The following is a 24265-nucleotide window of genomic DNA, read 5'->3' on the forward strand; positions in this document are numbered from 1 at the left end:
TCCTCAGGCTCTTGAGTCTCTCCTTTGCAAAGACATCTCTAACATGGACAGTTCTGTGGCTTCAGCTAGACATGGGCGTGGCCAAAAGCTACTCATCAGAAGTAACTGTCACTTGTAGTTCAAGGCAGACAAGTATCTGTATGTCTCCTCAGATTCCTGATGCTCTGGTTGTTAGAGGAATACAGACGACTCTAGAGCCACAACTTGCCCTTGGATGAGCTGGGGTGGGGAGGAGAAATCACCCAGGAAGCTGAGTGTGCCCACTGCTCCAGCCTGGCTTCCCTAAAGCATATGCTTCGTTGGACTAGAAACCACTCGGGACACTTATGAAGGTCCCCCCTTCACACCCAGGTACCTGGTGGCAGGTGATGAGTAGAGCTGTCCACACAAAGAAGCCGGAGATGGCTTGGGCAGCGGTGGTCATCAGGAACACAGGCTGCTCCATAGCTGTAGGACTGCCCTCAGGGGTTGCAGAAACACCAGAGGAAGCTGCTGCAGTTGTGGGTGATGCTGGGTCTGGGGCCAGCGCAGCCCCCCTCATTGTCATGGTGCCCAGCAGCAGCAGGCTCCCTGAGAGAATCTCTTTGAGTGACTGATGGATGGGCTGGCCTAGAGAAGAAATCTGGGTAAGTACAAGTGTTGGAAACACCCTTTGAGGTCTACATGACTCTGGCCCCAGCCATGTCCCTGCTCTGCCCTTGTCTTGCCATGTCTAGGTCAATACACAATGTTCACAACGACCTTGTGACATTGAGATCTTAGTCAGACCAGGACCTTTGTCTGCCAAAAGTCCCTCACAGCTCCCTAGGAAGGCAGAAGACCGAAACATGGCTGGGAATGCAGGGGTACAGAAGGGCACCACTCCACAGCCCTCCCGAACAGCTTGACCCACCTGCTAACCTGGCAATCTCCACGTGCTGCTGCAGCAAGCTGGGACCCTCATTTGGCACACAAAACTGCCTCATGGCTCCTCTTGTCCCTCCCCTTTAAGAGGCAAGGTTTTGCTATGTGTAGCCCAGGCAAGCCCCGAGCTCACAATCCCCCTGCCTCAGGCTCCTGAGTACTGGGATTACAGATGTGTACCACCCTGATCTGGCAAAACCATTTTATCACTATGGGCATCTACCTGAGAGCTTGGTATTTGAGTTTTCTGACTTCCCTAATGGCTAACAACCATCCATCCCTCGGTCCTGGCTGTGATATCGGCAAAACTTCATGGCTCTTCCCAATTGCACACATTCAAACTTCAAATTATAGGGTCCAGGACTTCACACATGTGAGGCAAGTACTCTACCACTGATCCACACACCAGCTCCCTGCCTATCCACTTCCCCAACAAACCAATTCATTTCATGGTCTACCCTCTTGCCTGCTCAGGGGCAGTACCCATTCCTGTAGTTAAATCCCTAGCACTCAGGCTAGCCCAGCACCCAGGCTGTTTATAGAGAATGTGAGTTAGGTGCCCCATAAACAAGGAAAAGGCAAACAGAGGAAACAACCATCAAGGACATTTCCAGCAGGAAAGCGAAGCTGAGGGTGGATGGCAGCTCTGTGGAAGCAACACTTTTCTAGATAGAGAGCTGGAGTCCCATTTGATGTGGAGAAGTAACCCCATGTGGCCCAGAGAAGAGCTGCTGCCAAGAGCCCAAGATGTTTACCAATGGAGGCCAAGGCTGGGACAGAGACTAGAGCCACTTTCAAGGAGCAAATCTTTTGAGGATCATCCAGAATGTGCTCTTAGAAGTTTGAAGCCTCAGACTATTGCCAAAGTGACAGCATTAGGAGGTTTGGGTGCTTAGGTCAGGAGGGTAGAGCCCTCACAAATGGAATCAGTACCCTCGTGTGAGGCCACTGCCTTTTCTGTAACTTGAAGACAGTACAAAGAGTTGCCTGCCTATGAACTAGAAATGGACCCCACTTGACAGTGTGGTCAGTGCCTGGATCAACCGCCCAGCCTCTAGAACTGTGAGACAGGCCAGTTTCCAGCATTGTTATAGCAGCTGGAGAGGAGGAGCCTAGCTGCCCCCTTTACCCTGGCTCAGAGCCCCATGAGCCTCATCCTCTTTAGTGCTGCCACCTACTGACAAGAGTCAATGCCATCCGCCATCAAGTGACCTGGAAGGCCAACTGCCCAAACCAAGGGCTCTGGCTATGACTCAAGGTGCACCAGTGCACACACAGATGAGATGGATAAATGCAGAGACAGTGAACATCACAGACACTGGGCAAGAGGCCTAACTGAAGCTTTCGTCCCCAGCTTCATCGTCAGCCCAGGTGACAAACCTCACAGTCCCTTCAAGTTCAGGAGCAGACATCCAGGCCAAAATGTAGTGACACCTTCAGCAGAAGACTCCCCCAGGGCTTTGTGGGGTGCAAACAGCTCACACCTGCCCTATAATCTAGCCGAATATTGCCTGCTGTCTACCTACACCTCCTGCCTGGCTCCCCTCAAACACCCTGTCTCCACATCTACCTGTCAGCTCCTGCAGAACACTGGGACCCAGCAGAGTCCCTTACATTGCTCTTTTTCTTTCACATAAACAATCCCTAACCCACCAACTAAAAGACAGATTCAAGACTCAAAAACAGAGAAGGCACCTAAATTGGGAAACTCAAAAATGGAGAAGGTGTCTATATATAAAGACTGGTGGCAAGTTCTGGAAAAAAGACACTGTGACAACCTAATAATAGCTGCTGTAGGCATGGCTGCCAAGTTGAAAGCTAGTGCCTGAGATGTTTCTTTAGAAAGGTTTGCACTGTAAATCAATGTCTCTGCCTGTCACGTGGGGGTGAGTAAAACAAGAACAAATACCCCTAAATTGCCACCATGTTCCCCAAATACTACCTCATGTTTGTTTTCTTTTCTCTCATGGCAACTTTAAAGTGACATTATCTACATCTTGGAAATAGAAAAAAGATGTAGAAAGCCCCTACCAAACGATTTGAAGGTTTCTAGAACATTCTCTTAGACAACAGTTAAAGCAATGCCCTTACTCATAAACATTTAGTCCCAGGTCCCCTTGAAAGGCAAGTGTAGCAGCTCCTCCGTCCAAACCCAAGACTCACTTGGAGGCTGTCGACATCTGCAGTCCAGTCTACAACACACTAAGCTTGCAAACTTCCTGGTATATACAGAGGGTGAGGAGGGGGTAGACCCTGAGCCCCACTCTTCAGTGTGTGCAGAGGGTGAGGAGGGGGTAGACCCTGAGCCCCACTCTTCAGTGTGTGCAGAGGGTGAGGAGGGGGTAGACCCTGAGCCCCACTCTTCAGTGTGTGCAGAGGGTGAGGAGGGGGTAGACCCTGAGCCCCACTCTTCAGTGTGTGCAGAGGGTGAGGAGGGGGTAGACCCTGAGCCCCACTCTTCAGTGTGTACAGAGGGTGAGGAGGGGGTAGACCCTGAGCCCCACTCTTCACAGTGTGTCTAGGAGAGGACAGATACTGAGTCTCACTGTTCCATACCTAGGACACACAGATGTCTTCCTGGGAAGAAGCACTTGCTGACCTAGATCCTGTAGCAAACAAGAACACCTGAGCCTTGGAGAAACAAAAGTGACTATGGCTGGGGCAACTGCAGCTGGTACAGTCCCTACTAATTCACGAGGTTTCTTTGGCTTCCCTTTTAATTACAGTCCATGCTCATCAAGGTGGGAGGAGACATATAAGACAAGGCTCAAAATTCCAACTGCTCTAAAAGGTTGCCTTTTTTCTTTTTTTTGGGGGGGGGTAATTCATCTATGTGTTTTTCAATTGTAGCCCTGGCTGTTCTGGAACTCACTCTATAGGTCAGGCTAGTCTTAAACTCAGAAATCCACCTGCCTCTGACTCCTGAGTGCTGGGATCAAAGGCATGTACCACTGTACCCAGCTAAAAAAATCTCTTCTTAGTTAAACTCCAACTCTCTGGTTAAGAAAGGGGAGAAAGAAAGAGTGAAAGCTTCAGCACTATGAAAGAGGTACTACAGAGTGGTGGGGTGTCTGCAGCACAACCCTGGGGAATTGCCAGCAACCTGGGCAGAAAAAAACAGTCAAAAGCTTAACTACAGTATCCAATCTGAAAAGAGACAAGAGACATGAAGAGCACTTGGATAAAATGATACACAGCCAATGAGTACATCAATAGACAAAAGAGAAAAAATAAAAACCATAGTGAGGTACCCCAGAACTACAAAATGAGAAACAGTGCCAGTATCAAATGCTGGCAAGAAGGCAGAGAAACTGCACCTCACATGCACACTGGTATGAAGATAAAGCAGAATATGGTTTGGCCATTTCTTACCCAGCCCCATAATCCCAGCCCTCAGGAGCTGGGGCAGGAAGATCACTTGAGCTCAGGAGTTCACAAGCATTGTGATGGTCAGAATTAACTGTCAACTTGACAAAATCTGGAATCACCTGGAAGATGGGAGTCTAAGCCTGGGGGGGGGGTCATCTTGACTATGTTAATCTAAGCCAGACTGTAGGGTAGGGGATCAAGCTATGTTAATTGAGGTAGGAAGGCCTACCCACTGTGGGTGACACCGTTCCCTAAGCAGAGATCCTGACTGGCCTAACAGTGGAGAAAGCACACAAGACTAAAGATGTCATGTTGACCATCAGCTGTAAGTTCCTAATGCCATGACTTCCTCACCATGATGGGCTAAAACAGGAACTGTGAACTATAATAAACCCTTTCTCCTTTAAGAAGCCCAAGATAATGCCAGGCATTGGTGGCACATGCCTTTAATTCCAGCACTTGGGAGGCAGAGGCAGGCAGATCTCAGTGAGTTCAGAGGCCAGCCTGGTCTACAGAATTAGTTCCAGGACAGCCAGGGCTGTTACAGAGAAACCCTGTCTCAAAAAAAAAAATAAATAAATAAATAAATAAATAAAATAAAAAAATAAAAGAGTTGGGGAATAGCCCAAATGTCTGTCAATAGGTGAATATTGAAAAAAAAAGTCACTATATCCAGACCTTAGAGAAAGTCTGCCTGGTGGTGGTGGCACATGCCTTTAATCACAGCTCTCTGAGTTAAGGCCAGCCTGGTCTACAGAGTGAGCTCCAGAACATCCAGGGCCACACAAGATAGGCCAAATCCCATCTAGAAAAATAAAAACCCCAACACTAGACACAGAAGTCCTCTTTGTTGGCCAGGGCTATTCCAGAGACTCCTAAAACATTCAGCCTGTGATTACTGCCCCTGGTTGCCCTCGAGAGGTGGAAGTTAAGCCTCTATTGCTGAAGACACCATGCACTTCAGACACAGGCCCAGAGGCACTGAGCTGGAACTAACCTGAATGCCTCCTCAAGGACTAGCTTCCATGGCACATGAAGTCATTACACAAGCTTACAAAAAAGGGAAGCAACCAACAGTCCCATCCAACTATGATACCCGTGGGCTACCATAACAATCAGCATGGCACCATGTTGTAGCAGTAAACAACAGCTTTTTAACTGAACTTAAGACCTGCTTGAAAAGAGAGAAATCATGCCTGGTATTGGAAACCCAGCTAAGAGAAAGAATTTAAAAAGGGAAAGTATCGACACACACAGCACTGGGTTGCCTGGAGATTGTCTTAGTCAAAGTAGCCATTTCAAAAGTCAGAAACTGAGTCCATTTATACAACTTTTCAATGTGACAAAGCTATTAAACCAGAGCTCAGGTGAGTAGTAAGCAGAGGCCAGGGACAATGTGAAGGGTGCTGTGCAAGCAGGTTTCTTCCAGTGATGAGACAGTTGGTGTCCTGACAGTGGTGATGGGTCCATAAATCCATGAGATAAATCACTGAGCACTACAGGCAGACACACGTACTCTCACAGGTGACAATACAGAACCAAGGATGTCTCACAGCCTGGTTCCCATCATGCTGCTCTCTGTAAGTCACTTCCATAACTGCTTTGATGTAGCTATGGCCAACAAGGACATCACCAACAAAAGGAACACTGCACCCACCTTTTATACTAGGTCTGTAACTTCCTGTGGATCTCCATTTGTTTCAAATAGAGCACTGGTTTTTATATTTGTTTTTATTTTTAGATTTTTTTAAATTTTATTTCATGTGAATGAGTATTTTGCCTGCATATATGTAATATCGCCACATACATGTGTATCTAGTGACTTCAGAGGCCACAAGATGGAACAACACAGGAAGTAGAGTTACAGACGGTTGTAGGCCTCTGGGTGGGTGCTGGGAACTGACCCTGGGTCTTCTTTGGGAGAAACAAGTGTTCTTAACTGCTGAACCACTTTTCTAGCCCCAAAATAAATTGTAACGTCTCCAGCATGTAGAGATGCATATTGGCATATTATATGGGTAAAGAAATAGTATGGTGTCATATTCCACACCCATCCCCACTGCCCAAGGCTGGCCTTAAATTCTGTGTCCTGTGTTGGAGAGGTCTGTTCTCTGGACTGGGGTGGAGCTTAGTTGATAAGACTGCTCGCCTAGCATGCCTGAAGCCCTGGGTTCAGCCCCCATTACCGCACAGAAACAGATGGCAGTACATGCTGGCAATCCAGCACTTGGGAGACAGAGGAAAGGGAGCAGAATTCAACATCACCCCCTGCTACTTAGCAAGTTCAAGGCCAAATTGGGCTACATGAGACTGTTTCAAAAGGGGGAAAAAAACCCTCCTGCCCCCCCCCAGCCTGAGCACAGCATCCAGCTTGGGGTCCTTTGTTAAGGGAAGAGAGGAAGATGGAGGAAGATCACACAGAGGGCTACTGAGACCTGTGGGGCAGGAGAGACAGGCTCTTCAGCATGTAAAAATTTTCTATAATGAAACACTCACTAGACAGGACATGAAAACCTCCACAAAAGCAGAGACTGAGTGAGTGCAGAAAGACCCAAGGGAGAGACTGTCTCCTTACCTTGCAGAAAAGCAATCTGAGTGGCCAAACCTAAGGACAGGGAAACTGAGGCTAGACTCGGGGCCAGGAGCCTCCATCTCAAGCACTGAAAAGGAAAGAGCAAACCGCCCCACGCCCCACGTCCCACGCCCCACGTGTGGACACTCATCTACACCAGCTGCAGGAGGCCAGCTTCCTAGAACTGCCTTCAAAATGTCCTCAGGCACATTCATGACATTCCTTCACAGGAAAGGGACGTTGTTTGAGGGGCCCTATGACACCACTATCAGAAGCCACACGCATGGAAGACTCAACTAGTGCAGGGCTTTGTGACCAAAAACTGTATCTGGCATCAATTTAAAAAAAAAAATTAAGAAATAAAAGTTTTTAAATCTGAAATTCTAAGATACTATGAAGTAGAATTTTCTGATTAAAAAAATTCCCAAAGAATCTGAGTTGTGTTAGAGACTTGAAGCAAATGCTTTGTGTTTGGTTTATAAAAACATCTGACTGGCAGAGGAAATGGGAATGCTCCCCCTGAATCCTGACAATCCCTTTACACAGTCAGTGGCTGGGATGGACACTGAGAAATCTGATTTAGAAGAGCCAAAGGGTGGTGGCACACACTTTTAGTTCCAGCACTTTGGGAGGCGGAGGCAGAGGCAGGCCTGGTCTACAAGAGCTAGTTCCAGGACAGCCTCCAAAGCCACAGAGAAACCCTGTCTTGAAAAACCAAAAAAAAAAAAAAAAAACCCGGCGTTGGTGGCACACCTTTAATCCCAGCACTCGGGAGGCAGAGGCAGGCGGATCTCTGTGAGTTTGAGGCCAGCCTGGTCTACAGAGCGAGTGCCAGGATAGGCTCCAAAGCTACACAGAGAAACCCTGTCTCGAAAAACCAAAACAAACAAACAAAACAAAAAACAAAAAAAGAAGAGCCAAGGGAGGCATACTGCCCAGTGCTACACATGTGCAGGGCAGGGAGCTGTTAGGGATGTCAGCCATGAAAACTGGGCATAGAAACACAGATGGCAGAGTCAGGCCTTCAGGCTTTCTCCACCACACTAAAGCTTACCTGCTCACCTGCCCAGAATATGCTGGCCTAGGAAGTCAGAGGGCTTGCACCACCAGTGATACCAACTTTAAAACTCATGACATCTTCAGTTTGTCTTCTGACCTCTATGTCAGATGGTCTTATAGATACAATGTAATGGGAAGGGAAGGTTATATATTCTTATCAATGCATCAAAACCCATATTTAGAAGGTGCATGCTCAAAAAGCCTGGTGTTTGTCTATCTGTATACATGTACTATTATGTGTGCATCCACATGCAATTGTGGAGGGACCAGAGAAGGGTGTCAGGTGTCCTCTATTGCTCTCTGCCTTATTCCCTTGGGACAGGTCCCTTGATGAACCTGGAGCTCACTACTTTCTAGCTAGATCAAAAACAAGACCCAACAATCTTGCCCCACCTATGCTGGGGTTACTGGCATGCACAGCCACATCTGACTTTTTATATGGGGAGCCAAGCACACGTCCTCATGGTTGAAACAGAAAGGGTTCTACACACTGAGTCATCTTACAGCCCACATTCGGTTTTTGTTGGTTTTGTTTTGAGATAGGGTCTCACTATATAAGCCTTGGCTAGCCTGGAACTCAGAGATCTACCTGTTCCTGCCTCCCAAGTGCTAGGATCAAAAAAGCATGGCAAATTTGGGTTGCTGATAAAAGTGTACGAGTACAGCGAGCAAAGGTCACTGATGCAGTTTATCTTTCTGCAGAGGTCCCTGTCCTTATTTCTCCTAGAACAGTCCATTAGCCCCCTTGGGCCCTGGCTGCAGATCACACAGAGTAAAGCCAATCACTTGTTTGGTCTCTCCAGTGGCCAACCTGCCAGTGAGTACTGTTACCCCACCATCCACCACTCAACCTGCCAGCGGGCAACTCTAAAGAGGCCAGGCCTCAAGCTGGTACTTTGTCCCAGATCCTGAGTCAGGTAGTTGAGCTGGAATCTGTGTGCTGTCACCTGAGCTGGACCTGAACCAGGGAGCAAGCTCTAATCTTGAGAGCAGAGTAAGGCACGGACTGTCCTGTTGCCATGGCCTTTGAGCCAATGGGCTTAGCAAACTAGAATCATCCATACTTTCAAAAGGATATAGGGGTGGGGACGTGGCTCAGAAGGTAGAATGGTTGCTTAGTGTGCACAGCACCCTGGGTTCCATCCCTAGTATATAAACCAGACATGGTGGCTCATGTCTGTAATCCCAGAGCTACGGAGGTGGAGGTAGAAGTTTAAGACTAGTGTTGGTTACAAAGTGAGTTTGAAGCCAGCCTGGGTTGTGAGACTGTTTCAACAAAATTAAATGCATAAGTAAATAAATAAATAGGTTATAGTATTGCACATGGCTTGACATTCACACAGGAGTCTAGGCAACCCCCTAAACCTCCCATGCATGCATGGCACCCACCTGGGTAATGCAGCTCACCCACCTAGGTAAAATCTTTTTAACAGTTATAATGAGCCTCACATCAATTCAGGTCAGATTTTTGCTAGAAATGAGTCTGCTGCTGACAGAGGAGGAGGATCTGTGGTTTCTACAAGATCCAGAGTCTACCATGGTGGAGTAGGGACATGGCCAGGGAGCCCCTGAGCTACACAAACTGACTTCTATGTCCACTCACTAATGTCAGGAGTAGGCTACAGTCTTGACTCCCCAGAGACCCAGCCTCTGGCCACCTTCCACGCCTATCTGAGCATCATCAACAGAAACCCTGTGGCCCCAATGTGTAAGCACATGTCTGAGTGTCCAAGTGCTTCTCCTCTGCCCTGGTCCTCATGGTCACAAGACCCCAAATCTCACCTCACCATAAACATCAGCACCACCCCTAGGCCTGGCCCCCTCCAGCGGAGCCTGCCTGTGCTCAGTGTGAAGGCCTGCTTTCCTGTCTCCCACATCCACTACTTTTCTAGGCCCATGATGCTAAGCATGCAGTAGGGACAAGGAAAAAGGCAACTGTGTAAACAACTGAGCAGCAGAGAGCCTGGAGTTGGAGCCACCCTGCCTGCTCTGTGGGCTCTGTCACCAGGCCCCTCCCCATGGCTGACACTTTCCAGTTTGTCTTGAGTACCCGAGTGTCTGGCTGGAGGGAAGGCATGGAGAGGGCAGCGGATGGAAGCTGAGTCATATCCATCTTCCAGGCTGGAAAGGCCACACCAAGGAAAACAAAGGACTGTCACAGGCTGGTAGGCACACAAAGGTGAGTCTGAAGAGAGATGCTTTCACCAGCAGAAACTCAAGCAAAGGGCTAGTTACTTTTGGAATAAGGAAGTTCCCTGAGTTAGGGACACTGACCACAGATGGGCTCACTCCTGCCTTCTCCATGACAACACTGCAACCTTCTGGAGGAGGTCAAAGGTCATGTCTTAGAGTTCCTGCCATTTTCACGGGAGAACTCTGTCCCCAACTGCCTGCACGTCACCACACTCTATCACATGCACAGTGTCACATCTTTGCTGGCCTGTCCTTTTTTGTTTGTTTGTTTTTCGAGACAGAGTTTCTCTGTAGCTTTGGAGGCTGTCCTGGAACTGGCTCTGTAGATCAGGCTGGCCTTGAACTCACAGAGAACCTCCTATCTCTGCCTCCTGAGTGTTGGGATTAAAGGCATGAGCCACCAACACCTCCCAGAACTGGCCTGGTCTTTTCTCTCACAGCTTTTTCAATGATGATGCTATTTGGTCACTCACCACCTGCCTTCCCAGTGAGAGGAGCTCCAGGAGAGCAGGGACGATGGCCTTGAGGGCTGGCTGGCAGTAGGGAGTGGGGGCTAGAATGTGACTGCTAAACACTGATTTGGGGCAGAAGACATGGCATGACATGGCAAAGAAGCAGAGCTCATGGTGGGACTAGCCTGTGGCTAATAGGAAAGAAGGAAGCAAGCTTGAGCAAACTGAGCTCAAAAGCAAGGAGTAACCAATACAACATGCCCTCCACTGTACACCTGAGAGTCAAGGAAGCTGAATCCAAGCAGAAGAGGCTTGAGAGCACAGAATCAGCGGGAAACAGGAAGGGGGTCTGGAATAAAATTCAGCCAGGCCCTGCCTGGCCAATGAACTGTGCCAAACCCCAAAACCCACTCAGTCAACTTCTCTCCCCCAGTACATCCCACATCTGCAGCCTCCTCTAGGAAAAGGCATGGCTGCTGGTCCCTCTGTTGAGGACATCCTCTTCACATTGCCCTTCTTCAACCTTGAGCCCTGGAGCCAGATCACCTATACCTGACTCCAGCTCTGCCACTCTAGCTGTGTGTCAGAGGCAAATTGTGCAACATCTCCCTGCTTGGAACTAAGGGCACATGGTCACACCTAAGTCAGAGGAGCTTCTAGGAAAGATACAAGTACCGTGTGCTGCTGCCATTGCTATTACTAGTCTCATTGCCACCATCTCCTCCCATCACAAGGTGTAGGGTGGGGTGTCACATTCCTATCAGTCTCTGAGCTCAGATTGACCCTACCTCTGCTCTGGTCACTGGTTTTCTTCAAATTTTGTGTGTGTGTGTGTGTGTGTGTGTGTGTGTGTGTGTGTGGTGTGTCTGTATGGTATATGTGGGGTATGTATGTGGTGTGTCTATGGTAGATGTATGTGTGTATGCATGGTATGTGTCTGAATGGTATGTGTGGGGTATATATGTGGTGTATAAGGTATGTTTATGGTATATGTAAGTGTGTGTGCTGTGCAGTGTGTGAATGTGGTATATGCACGTATATGGTATGTATGAGTGTAGCACATGTATGTATATGGTATGTATGTGTGTGGCATCTGCGTCTGCATTACACGCATGCAAGCAGAGACCAGGAAGGTGTTGGGTATTGCTTTGAAGAAAGGTCACTCTCACCGTGAACCTGGAGTTCATGTGTTTGGGCTTGGGCTGGCAGCCAGCAACCCCAACAATCCTCCTGGCTCAGACCCCCCACCCCAGTACTAGGATTACCACAGCATGTGAGACCACAGCCAGCTTAAATGGATGCTGGGACCCAAACTCAGGTCCTCATGGTTGTGCATGCAGCAAGAACCCTTAGCCACCTAGCCCTCCCTCCAGCCTCACTTCATCCCAACCTCCCCACCCCCTTTTTTTGTGACAAGGTCTCACTGTAGCCCAAGCTGGCTTGAAAATCATGTCAACCCCCTGCCTCAGCCTGAGTGTGTTGGGTTTATGAGCATGAGCCACAACACCCAGCCAGATTTTTGTTCATTCACTTCAGATCTGAACCCTTCCAAGCTGTAGCCATGGAATGCCTGCTCAGGCAGCTGCCACCCACAGCCAGGCTGCACTGGCAACAGGTGGGCAGGCACGTCTCTGGAATGTGAATGCACACACCCTGAGAGTTTCGTTCTTGTTTGTTTTACCCCCTGCAGCAGCACCCATTTTTACATGCCGCCTCCCCTCTCCCCATAGGGGCTCCCTGCTCCTGAGCCTACAGGCTGGGAATGTGGGGCCCTTGGGCCTCTTGGGGCTGCTCAGCTTGATCACCTCCAGTGCTGCCTTTGGAATGAAACTGACCCACATCAGAGCCAGACAACAGACACAGGCTGGCCCTTCTCCAGAGAGGATTAGAGGCAAGAGTGGCTGTCCAGCAGCTGGCAGCTTTGCCTGGCCAGCCTTCTGAAAAAATGTCACATGTCTCACGACAGGACAGGGGTCCACCTCCCCACATGCTAATCTCATCAACACCCTCTTTCTCCCAGCCCACACTCCCACTAAAGTCTGAAGCAGGGAGGAAAACTTACCAAACCTGGGCCCGCTGTGGACTGGGGGTAGAGATGTGGAAGCAAAAGGCAACAGCAGAGGAGTCTACACCCTTCCACAGGGGATTACTTATAACCACCTTGAATTCAGTGCTTTTGTTTTGGGCTTCCTTGGGTTTTGCTGTTGTTTCGTTTGCTTTTTTTTAATGTATCTGACTGTGTGTCCGTGAATGTTTGCCTGCATGTTCTGTCTGTGCACCACATGCACATATAGGGTCTGTGGAATCACAAAGAGGGAGATGGATCCCCTGGGACTGGAGTTAGGATGGTTGTGAGCTCCATGTGGGTGCTGGGAATGGAACCCGGGACCTCTGCAAGAGCAGCAAGTGCTCTAAATTACTGAGCCATCTCTCCAGCTCTGAATTTCGTGAGGGCTTTTGGTTTTGTTGTTCGTTTCTTTAAGATGGGGTCTCCTATGTAGCCTCCTTGGCCGATCTAGAACTCTGTATGGAGGCAAGACAGGCTGTTTCTGATCTGCCTGCCTCTGCCTCCAGAGTGCTGGGATTAAGGGCATGCACCATCATGCCCAGAAAATTCAGTGTTTTTGTTTTTTGTTTTCAATAGTACCAGGCTGAGTTGTGGTTACTCAGTTATCTTCCACACTGAGAACAAGTAGACCAATGTACAGCCCCTAGGGCTGAGCTTTGGAGCCTCTCTAAAATGCCAGCTAGCAAATATCCCATCTAGCACTGAGCACATGGTTGCCGAGTCCTGAGCCCCAATATTCCCATGGCCTGTGGGAGCAGGCTGCCTAAGAAAGACAGATGCAGGTGTCTGTTCCTAAGATGCTGTCAGCAGAAGTCTCACTTCAGTCTAGGATCAGTAGGTGGCAAACCCCAACCGATAAAGCCCACTCACAGACGTGTAACAGGGGGAAGCCCACCCTGGTGCATATAACCACCACAGAATGTGCATGGGGCTCAAGAGCAGAAGAGGCCCCAGTCCATGTGGATGCCACATGGGGAAGGCTATACAAACAGTGTAAAATTCAGCCCATGGACACATCCAGGGCAGTGAAAAGGAACAAAGGACAGTTCTACAAAGCTGGATAGCCTCACTGACACATGGTAGGAGAAGCCAGGCTAGAGACTTGCACTGCCATGCACCAGACACTCAAATCAGGCAGAATGAATCCCAGGTACTGAGCTGTGAGCAGTTCTTACCTGGGAAGGAGTGACCACAAGGAGGCCCAGGGAAGAATAGGGTACCTGGGACACAAAGGAAAAGTACCATGTGACAGCAGCAGGGGATAGACATGGCTGTGGGAAGGACCGAGAGCAGTGCAGAGGGAAGGAGAGTAGCCCAGGAGCTGGGTAAGCACAGGCTTGGAGGTGGGGCACCAGGGACACCAGTAGTGCAAAGAGCAGCTTCTCAAGCAAGCATAGCTCAAGGGGCCACCTAAGGAAGGATCTGGACACCCAGGGCTTTAGCTGCCCGGTGAGCTGACCAAAGCAGGTGTTTAAAGTGACAAACCCAGCTAACAGCAGTTGGAGAGCAAGAGGTCCCATTTACTAAGGTCCCATTTACCCTCCTCCTCAGACCCTTCTATGAAAACTAGGTGTGTATTTTTACTGGATGAGGTTGGGGCCTAAATGAGCCTGGCTTTCCCGTGAAGGGATAGCTTGTCCTGGCCTCCCTGCACTGAGCCAGATAGAGTTCAGTTAAGCCTGTTTGATTTTCTGCAAAGGATATAACGTTCACATGTTTCAGCCATCACAAGTGCACGAGGAGCCAGGCTTGGTGACATTCAGGAAGTTGAGGAGGGGAAATTGCTCTAACTAGGAGTTTGGAGCCAGCTTTAGGCGGGTTCTCGAGCCCCTGTTCCTTGCAGGTGGAAGGCACAAAGGATACTCAGCAAGCAATGACCAATGCCAGCACACCCATTCCAGAGGCCCTCTACATACGGGAACATTTCCTTTATTTCACAGAGGGGTCTGGACACAGCGCCCTCCACCTGTGCTTTCATTCAGTGGTTTATCTGCAACAGCCCCTAGACCCTTATCACCTCTGCTGTGACTACACAGTACTCCATTTGGACAGGATATAATTTCTTTGTGTCTCCCTGTAAATAGACACTGAAGTTGAGTCCAATCTTCGGCTATTTCAAAAGCGACAGCGATGCCTAGCCCTGTAAACTGATCACTCCTCTCACATGCTAAAACTTCTGTAGGCTAATTCCTCATGTAGCTTCTGGCAGTTCAGAAATGAGCCTTTTAGACAAGTCAAGACAGAAGTAGAGTACGCTTAAGTTGTTCGCCTAGGAAACAAATCTTGGTGTTGGAAATGACACTTGAGGTGGTGGGGAAAGAAATGGCAGAGAAAAGCTGAGTTTCAACAAATAGAGCTCTGAATGAGGAGATAGTACTGGACCTAGATCAGACCTAACCTGCTCAATGCTCTGCCCATGAACTCACTCACACATAAAAGGGGAGACCCAGGGCTGGATGTGTAGCTCAGTGGTAGAGCCCTTGCCTGGCAATGCACAGGCTCTAGGGTCTATACCCAGCGCTGCCAAAAAGGAAGAACAGAAAGCCTAGACCTAGAATGTCATCTCTTCCCAGCTCCAGCTCTGATGTCCTGATGGACAGAAATGGGTCACCAAGACACTGAGCTGTAACTAATGTCTCTGAATGAAGGTATCAGGTGGGCCTGGTAAGGAGGAAAGAGACAGAGAACTGAGGGTCTCTAGCTTCCAGTTTAGCCTTCCCAAGTGAGAGAAAAGCACCCCTCATCACACCTCCTACCAAAGCTGTGGGGACATCACAGTCATGCAAACACTCAGATTACCTGATATTCACCTGCCTGCTCCTGGTTCATCACTGTTATGTAACTCAAGTGCCCAACAGCCACCCTGCCTAAACATCACTCTCCAGCCAGCCAGTCATGGAGGATGGGGTAGTCTCAGGCAGGAATCCAAGTATCCTTCTGAGAATGAGGATGTGTAACCAGCAGGACTGGGCTTCCTCCTTATCCCCAAATCAGGCCCAGCTACTAGGAAGTGTGGATGAAAGGAAAGTCCCCCTGCCCCCAGCTAAGTGGGAGAGACCTCTGACAGAGAGGGCCAGACAGTCCACCTGTCTCCACACACCCACAGGCCCTAACCCCACAGAGACACCCAGGATCTCCTAAACTGAGATTCAACTGAGGTAAATCCCAATTGTCACATTCCTGCTGCCTTAAGCCACATTGTGACACTCACGAATCACACAATGCCTTCCTGGAGGTGAGGCAGGACCCAAACTATCCAAGAAGGTTCACTCTACCTCACTGCTATGTCACCTGCTTGTGTCCCAGGCCTCTATGTGTGCTCAGTGTGGCCCCACTGTCTGAAGGCCTCACTTCTCCAAATGCCATAATCCACCATCTACACAGTTTTGGCTCAACTGCCCATCAGCCTACCCCAGGCAGAGCAGACTGCTGATGCCTCCTGGGTTCCCACAGATCAACCAAGGCCCTCATTATACATTTTCTACATCTGGCAACGTGGTATGCCAGGCCTTCCCAGGAGGCTGCAAGCAATCTGGGGGAGAGCAGCACTTGTGGACACTCAGGTCAGGCCAGGAAGAGCCAGAATTCCTAGGACCACAGGCAATTCACCCTCTGAGTGTCCGCCTCTCCATCCACAGAATAAGAATAATGATTCCCAGGGCCAAGGCCACTGGACAGTGTAATTTGTGAAGCCCTACACAAATCATATTGAGGATGGAATTGGGGAAATTACATGCCAATATTAACAATGTAAAAATGATCACACACCACACCTTTGCCAGCACCCATCACTGTGCTGTGCAGACACCCACATGGGTGCTGCAGGGATCCCCCACTTACTGCTCACAGGAGATAAACAGAGGCTACAGCAGCAGCCTTCAGAACTTTTCTGTACGTGACCCATGGGCCTTGGAGAACAGCTGTGCCCTGCAGTCCTCAGCCATTTGCCACAGGACAAAGCCTCTCCTGGTGCAGCTTGTCCATAGGGGTTCACCAGGAGAAAAATACAGGTGCTGTATGTCCCTCAGTGTGGGGAAGCCATTTGATAAGAAAATCCTTTTCAGAGTGATAGATGCAATTACCTGGGGGGGGTGGGAGGAATAGCCATCTTGGAATAGGCCATGACACCCAGGTAAAGAACTGGCTAGTCTCAGCAAGGGAAACAGTCTTTCCAAGATCACTGTTCAGACTTCAGGTTGTAACAGTAACAACAGGTGTACAAGCACTCTTCTTCACAACCATGTGACCTGTCAACTCTCCAAACTGTGACCCTCATCCTGGTGACCAGGCTTTCTGACCTGGGAACCCACTTGGCACAGGGAGGTGAGCAGAGGGCTAAGAAGCCCATTGGAAGTGAAGCTTAGGTCACGGCAGTTTCTAGTTCTGCAAATGCCTGGTCCATCATCATCCATGCCACAGCACTGGGCAGGATGGAGGCTGGAGAAGACCTCATCATTCCCATAGAACTTCAAGCGAAGCACCAGGACCAGCATCACTCTTCTCTACCTATGCCCAACTTTATAACAACCTCGGCAAATGCTTGTGACCCCACACTCAGTAAACAGTGAGGCAGTGTAAGCTCCTACCTAAAATGAACATCAAACTCAACACCAAACTCAATGGCAATTCCTTCTTTTATGGGGAGGTGTGGGAGAGTTAAAATGGGGTCCTGTGTGGCCCAGGGTGGCTTTCAACAGCAGGAGCTACTCCACTAGCACCAGCAGGGCATGGGCTACAGCACACTGCAGACCTTCTCACTAAGTCGGCGCTCACCTTGTATCTGACTAACACACAGGAGAGAGCTGGAAATGATTCGGTCGGCACAAAGGCTTTCTGGGTGGGATCTTCCCCCTCCGGTTCCCACCCAGACGAGGGAAAGGGGGTGTCTGCTGTGCTTCCTGCCTTCTCAACCCTGGAGGCGGATACTTGGCACTGCTGGCCTGAGTGATGCAACCTCAATGCTAACAGACAGGCCTGTTCTGAGCTGACCAGCACTCACAGGCGAGGGCAAGAAGATCAGGGGCTCTGAGCCAGCCTGGGCTACGTGACACCTTTCCTCAAACAAAGAAATAAATCAGGCATGGTAATATACACGTTTAATCCCAGGCTTTGGGAGGCAGAGACAGGTAGATCTCTGTGAGTCCAAGGCCAGCCTAGTCAATGTAGATAATTCCAGGACAGCCAGAGATACACAGGGAGACCCTGCCTAAAAATAAATAAATAAATAAATAAATAAATAAATAAATAAATAAAATTGTTAAATAAATAAAATAAATTGCTGGGCATGGTGGTGCATGCCTTTAATTTCAGCACTCAGGAAGCAGAGGTAGATGGATCTCTGTGAGTTCAAGTTCAGCCTAGTCTATATAATGAGTTCAAGGATAGCCAGGGCTATGTAGAAAGACCCGTCTAAAAAAAAAAAAAAAAAAAAAAAAACATAAGTAAGTCAAGGAAACCAACAGGACAACCTGTCCTGATCACATGGAGGAGTTACAACACTTCAAGGATAATCTTGAAGGGCGGCACCATTAACCATCCATTGTTCCATTTGTTCACTCAAAACTACCTCAGCACCTACTCAGGGCAGGGTTCATGCCAGACAGCGAGACACTGATCACGGTGGCAGGAAGATGCCCACCAGAAGCTGCATGCCAGCTGGCTATGTTGCTCTTCAGCCACAGCTGGGGCCACACTATCCCAGCAGCAGCAAGGGACATGAGCAAATGCTGCCTGAGTGCTTGGGCTAAATCCTGCTCCTCCACACCCACATGTGGTTCGGAAAAGCCGAGTTTCAGTAGAGGCTGTTGAGAAAACTACTGGTTAGGGACTGGAAAGATGGGTCAGGGTGAGTGGTTAAGAGCACTGGCTGCTATTGCAGAGGATCCAGGCTCAGTTCCCAGCACCAGCATGGCAGCTCACAATTATCTTTAAAGCCAGTTCCTGGGGATCCAATACCAGCTTTTGACCTCCCTGGGTGTGTGGTACACATGCAGGCAAACACACATACATACAATATAAAAATTAATAGCTCTTAGAAACAAATGTTGCCAGTGACTTCTTAGTGTGTGCTGGGCAAGACATCTATCCCACACTCCATAGAGTAGAACAACCCAGGAGGAATCAGGAGAAAACCTAAAAGCAGGGGCCCACCAAGATCCCTCCATGGTGCTCCCAATTCTACTTCTTCCCTTTCTGGCCTCTGAGAGCCCTGCTTGGTACTTATTTGTAAGGCTACTGCAGTTTGTAGAACCACAGGGTTGGTTTTGTGACATGGATTCAGATCATTGTATAAGCTGCCCCCTCTGACTGAAGCTTACTTTCTCCCCCTTTTTCCACATGGTGACATTGTATCTGTCACTTCATCAGAAAAGCATCTGCCCAGGCAAGAATATACCCTTAAGGCATCCAGGACAATTATAATTGCCCTGTAGCTGGTGTCTCTCTCCCTAGCTAGGTGCACCTCCCCCACATACTGCCTGATACACAGGACGCCTGAAGAAATTAAATGGCCTACAAGGAAATAGCAAAAGCTGGTGAGAACAGGAAAGATAGTGTAGTTGGGGAAATACTAGCCACAGAAGCCTGAGGACCTGAATTTGATCCCCAGCACTTATGTAAAACACTTGTTATTCTAGACTGGAGAGGCAGGGACAGGCAAGTCCCTGGTGCTCCCTGCCAGCCTACCTATCCTGATTAGAGAGCCCCAGATCCGAGTGAGAGATTTTGTGGTAAAAAACAAGATGGATGAGGAACACCAGAGGCTGACCTCTAGCTAGCATGTACATGCCGTGCACTAATACAAACATTGGGTCACAACAGCCCTATAATACCGATGCTATCAGTACTTGTAGTGTACAGATGAGGCAAACTGCAGTTGTCCTTCCCCAGGCTGGCCTTATTGATTGCTTTATAGTATGAGACAAACAATTATCTCAATAAAACAAAGCCTTCCTATGTAGCGCTGCCTGTCCTGGAACTTGCTCTATAGACCAGCCTGGCCTAGAACTCACAGAGATCTATCTGCTTTGCCCCTGACTCCAGAGTGTAGGATTAAATGCATGTGCCACCATGCCTGGCTATCTTAATTTTTAAAAATATGAATTATGCCTCATAAGCAACCTGCCCAAGGACACGGTGCTAATAAAAGCAAGGATTTGACCTGCAATTCCTAATTCTCTTTTCAGGTCACCAGAACTGCTCAGCTCATTAGCTCCCTCTCTCATGCTCTCACTGACTATTTCCAATGCATCTATGAAGTCTCTAATTTTAAACTTTAGTTTTATTATTACTATTGTGTGTGTGTGTGTGTGTGTGTGTGTGTGTGTGTGATGTATTTGTGTATTGTGCATGTATGTGTGTGTGTGGTGTGTGTGTGAATGTGTATGTGTGGTGTGTGTGTGTGCGTGTGTGTGTGTGGTATGTGGTGTGTGTATATATGTATGGTTTGTGATTGTGTATGAATGTGGACACAGGAGTGCCTCTGTGCACATGAGGATGTCAGAAAACAATTATTAGGAGTTGGTGCTCTCCTTCCACCATAGCCTCTAGGGATCAAAGTTGAGTCATCAGCCTTGCACAGCAAGCACTTTTACCCACTGAGCCATCCCGCTGGCCCAGATTCCTGAATTCTCAACTGCCTATCCTAGGACACTCAACTTGGCCCCAACTCTCATGATCACAGCCCATCAGCTATGCTTAAGAGGTATTCTGCAAAGACCCCCTAGTGGAGCATGTACAATCCCACAGCCTCTGCCCAGAGAAGGGATGAGGTTTAATTCCTCAGACTCTGGTAGGACTAGCAAGTCACTGCATCAAATGCCAGCCAACTTGGCCCCTAGCAAAGTAGAGCAGGCAAGTCTTCTCAGAGCTAAAAGACCCACAGCTACATCCAGCTTACCTGGCCCCAATACTGGCTCTCCCCTCTGCTCCTTTCTGCCTATGGTCATACAGCTGAGTGATCCAAGCATGGACGGCGGGTGACAGACCATACCTCCCAGGGGCATTTGAGATCTATGACATGAGAAGCTATGACCCCTGGAGACCAGGAAAAGTCAGTACCCCAATACTTAGGAAAACAAGTCCAGGGTTGGCTCAGCAGGTAAAGTGCCTCTCTGGCACCAAAATACACTGGGCAGATGGCATATGCCTGTAATCTAGGCATTGGAGGTAAAGGAGGATCAGAAGTTCAAGGTCATCCTCAACCACATAGTGAATTCAAGTTCTACCTGGAATACATGAGACACTGTCTCAAACAAATACACAACAAACAAGTTGTTCAGTGTTGCCAAATGACAGAGAGCAGAGCAGGCAATGTTTCCGGGGAGGGGCTCCAGAGGCCTGGCTTGGGACACAGTAACCTTCAGCCCAGAAGATGCAAAAGAAAAACAGAAGCGAAGACTAAAGAGAAGCCAGGGACCAAAGGGGCAGCAAACAGGAAGGAGGCAGGTCATCGTAGAGTTATTTGCCAGAATGAAGGAAGCAAGATGCAGGGTGATGATACAGCGTGTCACTTCCTCTCAAACTTTCAAAGGCTCTTTGTTGACCACACCAGTACCAAACCAAAAACCCTCTGAGAGGGGAGGCATGACAAGCCTCCACATCTGCCTGGGGCTTCTGTTCCCTAGAGCCCTCCTCTTCTTCCTCAGTACCGAATCCCTAGGACCCCTAGTCCTTCCAACTTACCCCATGTCAGAGGGGAAGAGCAAGACTCTGAGATCAACTGACCTGTGATCTGAAAGGTGAGCCCTACCTCACCTGATGGTGGATGATGAAAGGATCATTCTTGAAAGCACTTTGAACTGTGTTGGCACACAGTAAGTGCTCAAGAAACAGGCCGTTTATTCCTATTGTCCTCTGGACCTTCAGAACCCTCTTCCTACCACAGGTAGGGCACTGTCTCAAACGTATTAGTTACAAGCTGGGCTACCTCAGCCAACCACAGACTTTGACATGGGGCAAACCAGAACTCTGGCCTCACTGCCCTGATGGCCAGCAAATTCAGGGCACACAGAAGACACTCAGTAAGTATTTGCTGCCCCGAAAAGCCTCGGCCAAGGTCCTGGGGCAGACCCCACATAGAACTCTGACAGCCCAGCTCCAGACCTCCCAGCACTCACACTAAATCCCCAGTCTCATTTGCTGCTACTGGCTTTCAAAACAATAAAGGGCTGTACCCTGCCTTGCCTAGCAGTTTCTACTCCAGGGACCATAGAGAGAGAAATGAGCACAGCAGGGACTGGAAATAGCACTGAGCCACTCTTGGGGAGAGGACTGGGCCGGCAGGCTGGCCAGCAAACAGGAACAAAACCTCATAGATAGAGAACGGGAGAGAATTGAAGATACGGCTCAGTGGCACACTGCCTGCCTAGGGTGCCTGAGCCCCGATTCAGTGCACAGGACAAAAAGAGAAAGAGAATGACAGAAAGCAGACCCTACACAAGGGTCCAAGTCCACAGAACTCAGCCAGTGTCCTGAAATAGGACAAGCTAGTCACATCCTTCCAGTCTAGAAGCTCTTCTACTCTTTCCTAGTACAACCCCACCACCCTGGGAGCAACTTACAACCCATCCCCCAGGACTGCACAAGAGCACCCAGGTCAGACCCTGGGGGATATTTAGAGCCTCTCCACTCATACTAGCCAATGGGGTCACCATCTATGTCCACCTCCCCAGCAGCCTGGGAGCCTCTAGAGGCAGGTAGCAGGTCCTGTCCCTCCTCCGTGTTCTACTCCAGGGACATCAAGGAGAGAATGAGCATAGCCGGGACTGGAGATAGCCCTGAGCCTGGCACACAGTAGATGCTCAGTAAGTTACAAGGCAACTTGGCAAGACATAGTTCCTGACTCAAGGGTGATGGATTCCACCGGAGCTTACTAGTAAGCTGACATGTGAGTCACTAATTTCCTCCCCCTACCTGCTGCCTCAGTTTCCTCGTCCACAACTATGCACAATACTCTACTCACACAGCTGCTGTGAGAAGGCACTAGGAAAATATACAGAAAAAGCAAAAAGCCCCTGAGGAATGTTAGTCACCCAGCTTGAGCTCAACTGTCCCTTTGTACTGAAGTCAGTTTTTTTGCTGGCCTGCTCCCCCTCCCCACACCTAGCGGTAAACCCACCTCTGTACAACTCTGCCTTTGTCTTGTGTCTCTGGAATCCCTGTGGTTATTTGTTTCCAAGTTTGATTCTGCCCAGCTACCTGAGAGAGAGTTCTCAGATGCCTGGATCATGGAATCTGTGTCCTGGTTAACACCAGCCCGGCTTCGAGGGCCCCCACCCTTCCAACTCTGGCACAGAGTTCCAACACAGAACTCTCAAGAAGTTCAGACATACAGAGCCCAAGGGCCTACCAAACTTGTTGACTCGGGAAGGGATGCTGCAAACAGCCTATCAAGAAAGCCAAATCTCAGCTGGGAGTTAGTGGCAGCACACACCTTTAATTCCAGGTCTCAGGAGGAAGAGGCAGGTGGATCTCTGAGTTTGAGGCCAGCCTAGTCTACAGAGTGAGTTCCAGGACAGCCAGGGTTACACAGAGAAACCCTGTCTTGAAAAACAAAACAAACAAACAAAAGAAAAAAAGCCAGACCTCTCAGACCTGCACCTCTGCTCTGTGTGTGTGTGTGTGTGTGTGTGTGTGTGTGTGTGTGTGTGTGTCTGACTGTGTATGTGTGCTGGCTGAGTCTGCAGCATTAGCCTCCAGGGCACAGATTCCTACTTCTCTCCTTACTGCATACAGCACCTGGCAGTCAGATGAATAATACATGGTCCTTCACCTCACACACAGGAATCAGGCAGACACCTGCTTTGCCTCACCGAGGCCTGCAAGGGAGGGAGGAATGAGATGCCCGGCCTCATACAGTCCCCCAGAAAGGCTACACACTAGAAATGCGGGTCCAGTCCCCAGACTCCCTTGTCTTGCCACTGCCTAAAGCCCCTTAGCACTAGAGTCCTATCCAAGCAAGGTATCCAAGGGTGTGCACAGGATAATAGGCGCAACACACAGGTCGGAAGCACACACTCAACCCAATCTCTAGGATTCCTTTGAACACCAACATTCTGGGGCCCCGGATTCCTATTTGTCCTCCTCCAAATCTACTGACCTGTGTGCAAGGCACGCGCGCGCGCGCGCGCGCACACACACACACACACACACACACACACACACACACACACTCGTCCCCATGTTCGCTTGCACCACCTCGAAAGCCGACCACCCGGCCAGGTCAAGGCCACCGCATCAGGGATGGATGGACGCCTCCCCATCCCGTTCAGTCGTGCCAGGCTGAATGCAGCACACCCACCGCGGCGCGCATAGTCCGCCGGTAAGAGGCTGGGCGCCGCGCCGCCCATCCTGCTCCCCCAGGCAGGTCGGGTTACTCTCAGGGCCCCGCCACGCTGGCGGAGAGGGCACACCCACGGGCCGCGCGGGGGCCTGTGAGTCCCTTCCTCCCGCGGGGAGCCCCCAGCATGGGGCTGCGCCCTCGCCCGGTCCCCGCTCATCCCGAGCATCCCTCCGCCCGGGTACCTCAGGAGCCCATGGCGCTGGCCACTGCGGGCGGAGCTGGAGGCGCCGCAGCCCGGTACCTTCGCCGCCGCTGGCGCGTCCGGAGCCCAGCCGAGTACCGCCGCGACGCGCCTGCGCACTCGGAGC

The 24265-nt window shown here is 49.6% G+C and overlaps 1 protein-coding gene across 3 annotated transcripts in view; it reads right to left on the minus strand.

The window, feature by feature from the left end:
- Tmem184b (transmembrane protein 184B) overlaps positions 1–24265 on the minus strand; it is a 46268-nt gene extending 22003 nt beyond the window's left edge. For 2 of the 3 annotated variants that reach the window (XR_004768607.1, XM_027403997.2), the window contains exons 1-2: positions 24140–24265; positions 356–609 (exon numbers count right to left, since the gene is read on the minus strand). Coding sequence is in view for 1 of the 3 variants with exons in the window: in XM_027403997.2 (XP_027259798.1) it covers positions 356–547 (192 nt within the window). In the remaining 2 variants the exon portion in view is untranslated. Of the gene's footprint in view, positions 1–355; positions 610–24139 lie in introns of those variants that run through there. The other variant, XM_027404000.2, reaches the window with a different exon arrangement.

This window comes from Cricetulus griseus, chromosome 2 (assembly GCF_003668045.3).
Source record: "Cricetulus griseus strain 17A/GY chromosome 2, alternate assembly CriGri-PICRH-1.0, whole genome shotgun sequence".
Classification (NCBI taxonomy): domain Eukaryota; kingdom Metazoa; phylum Chordata; class Mammalia; order Rodentia; family Cricetidae; genus Cricetulus; species Cricetulus griseus.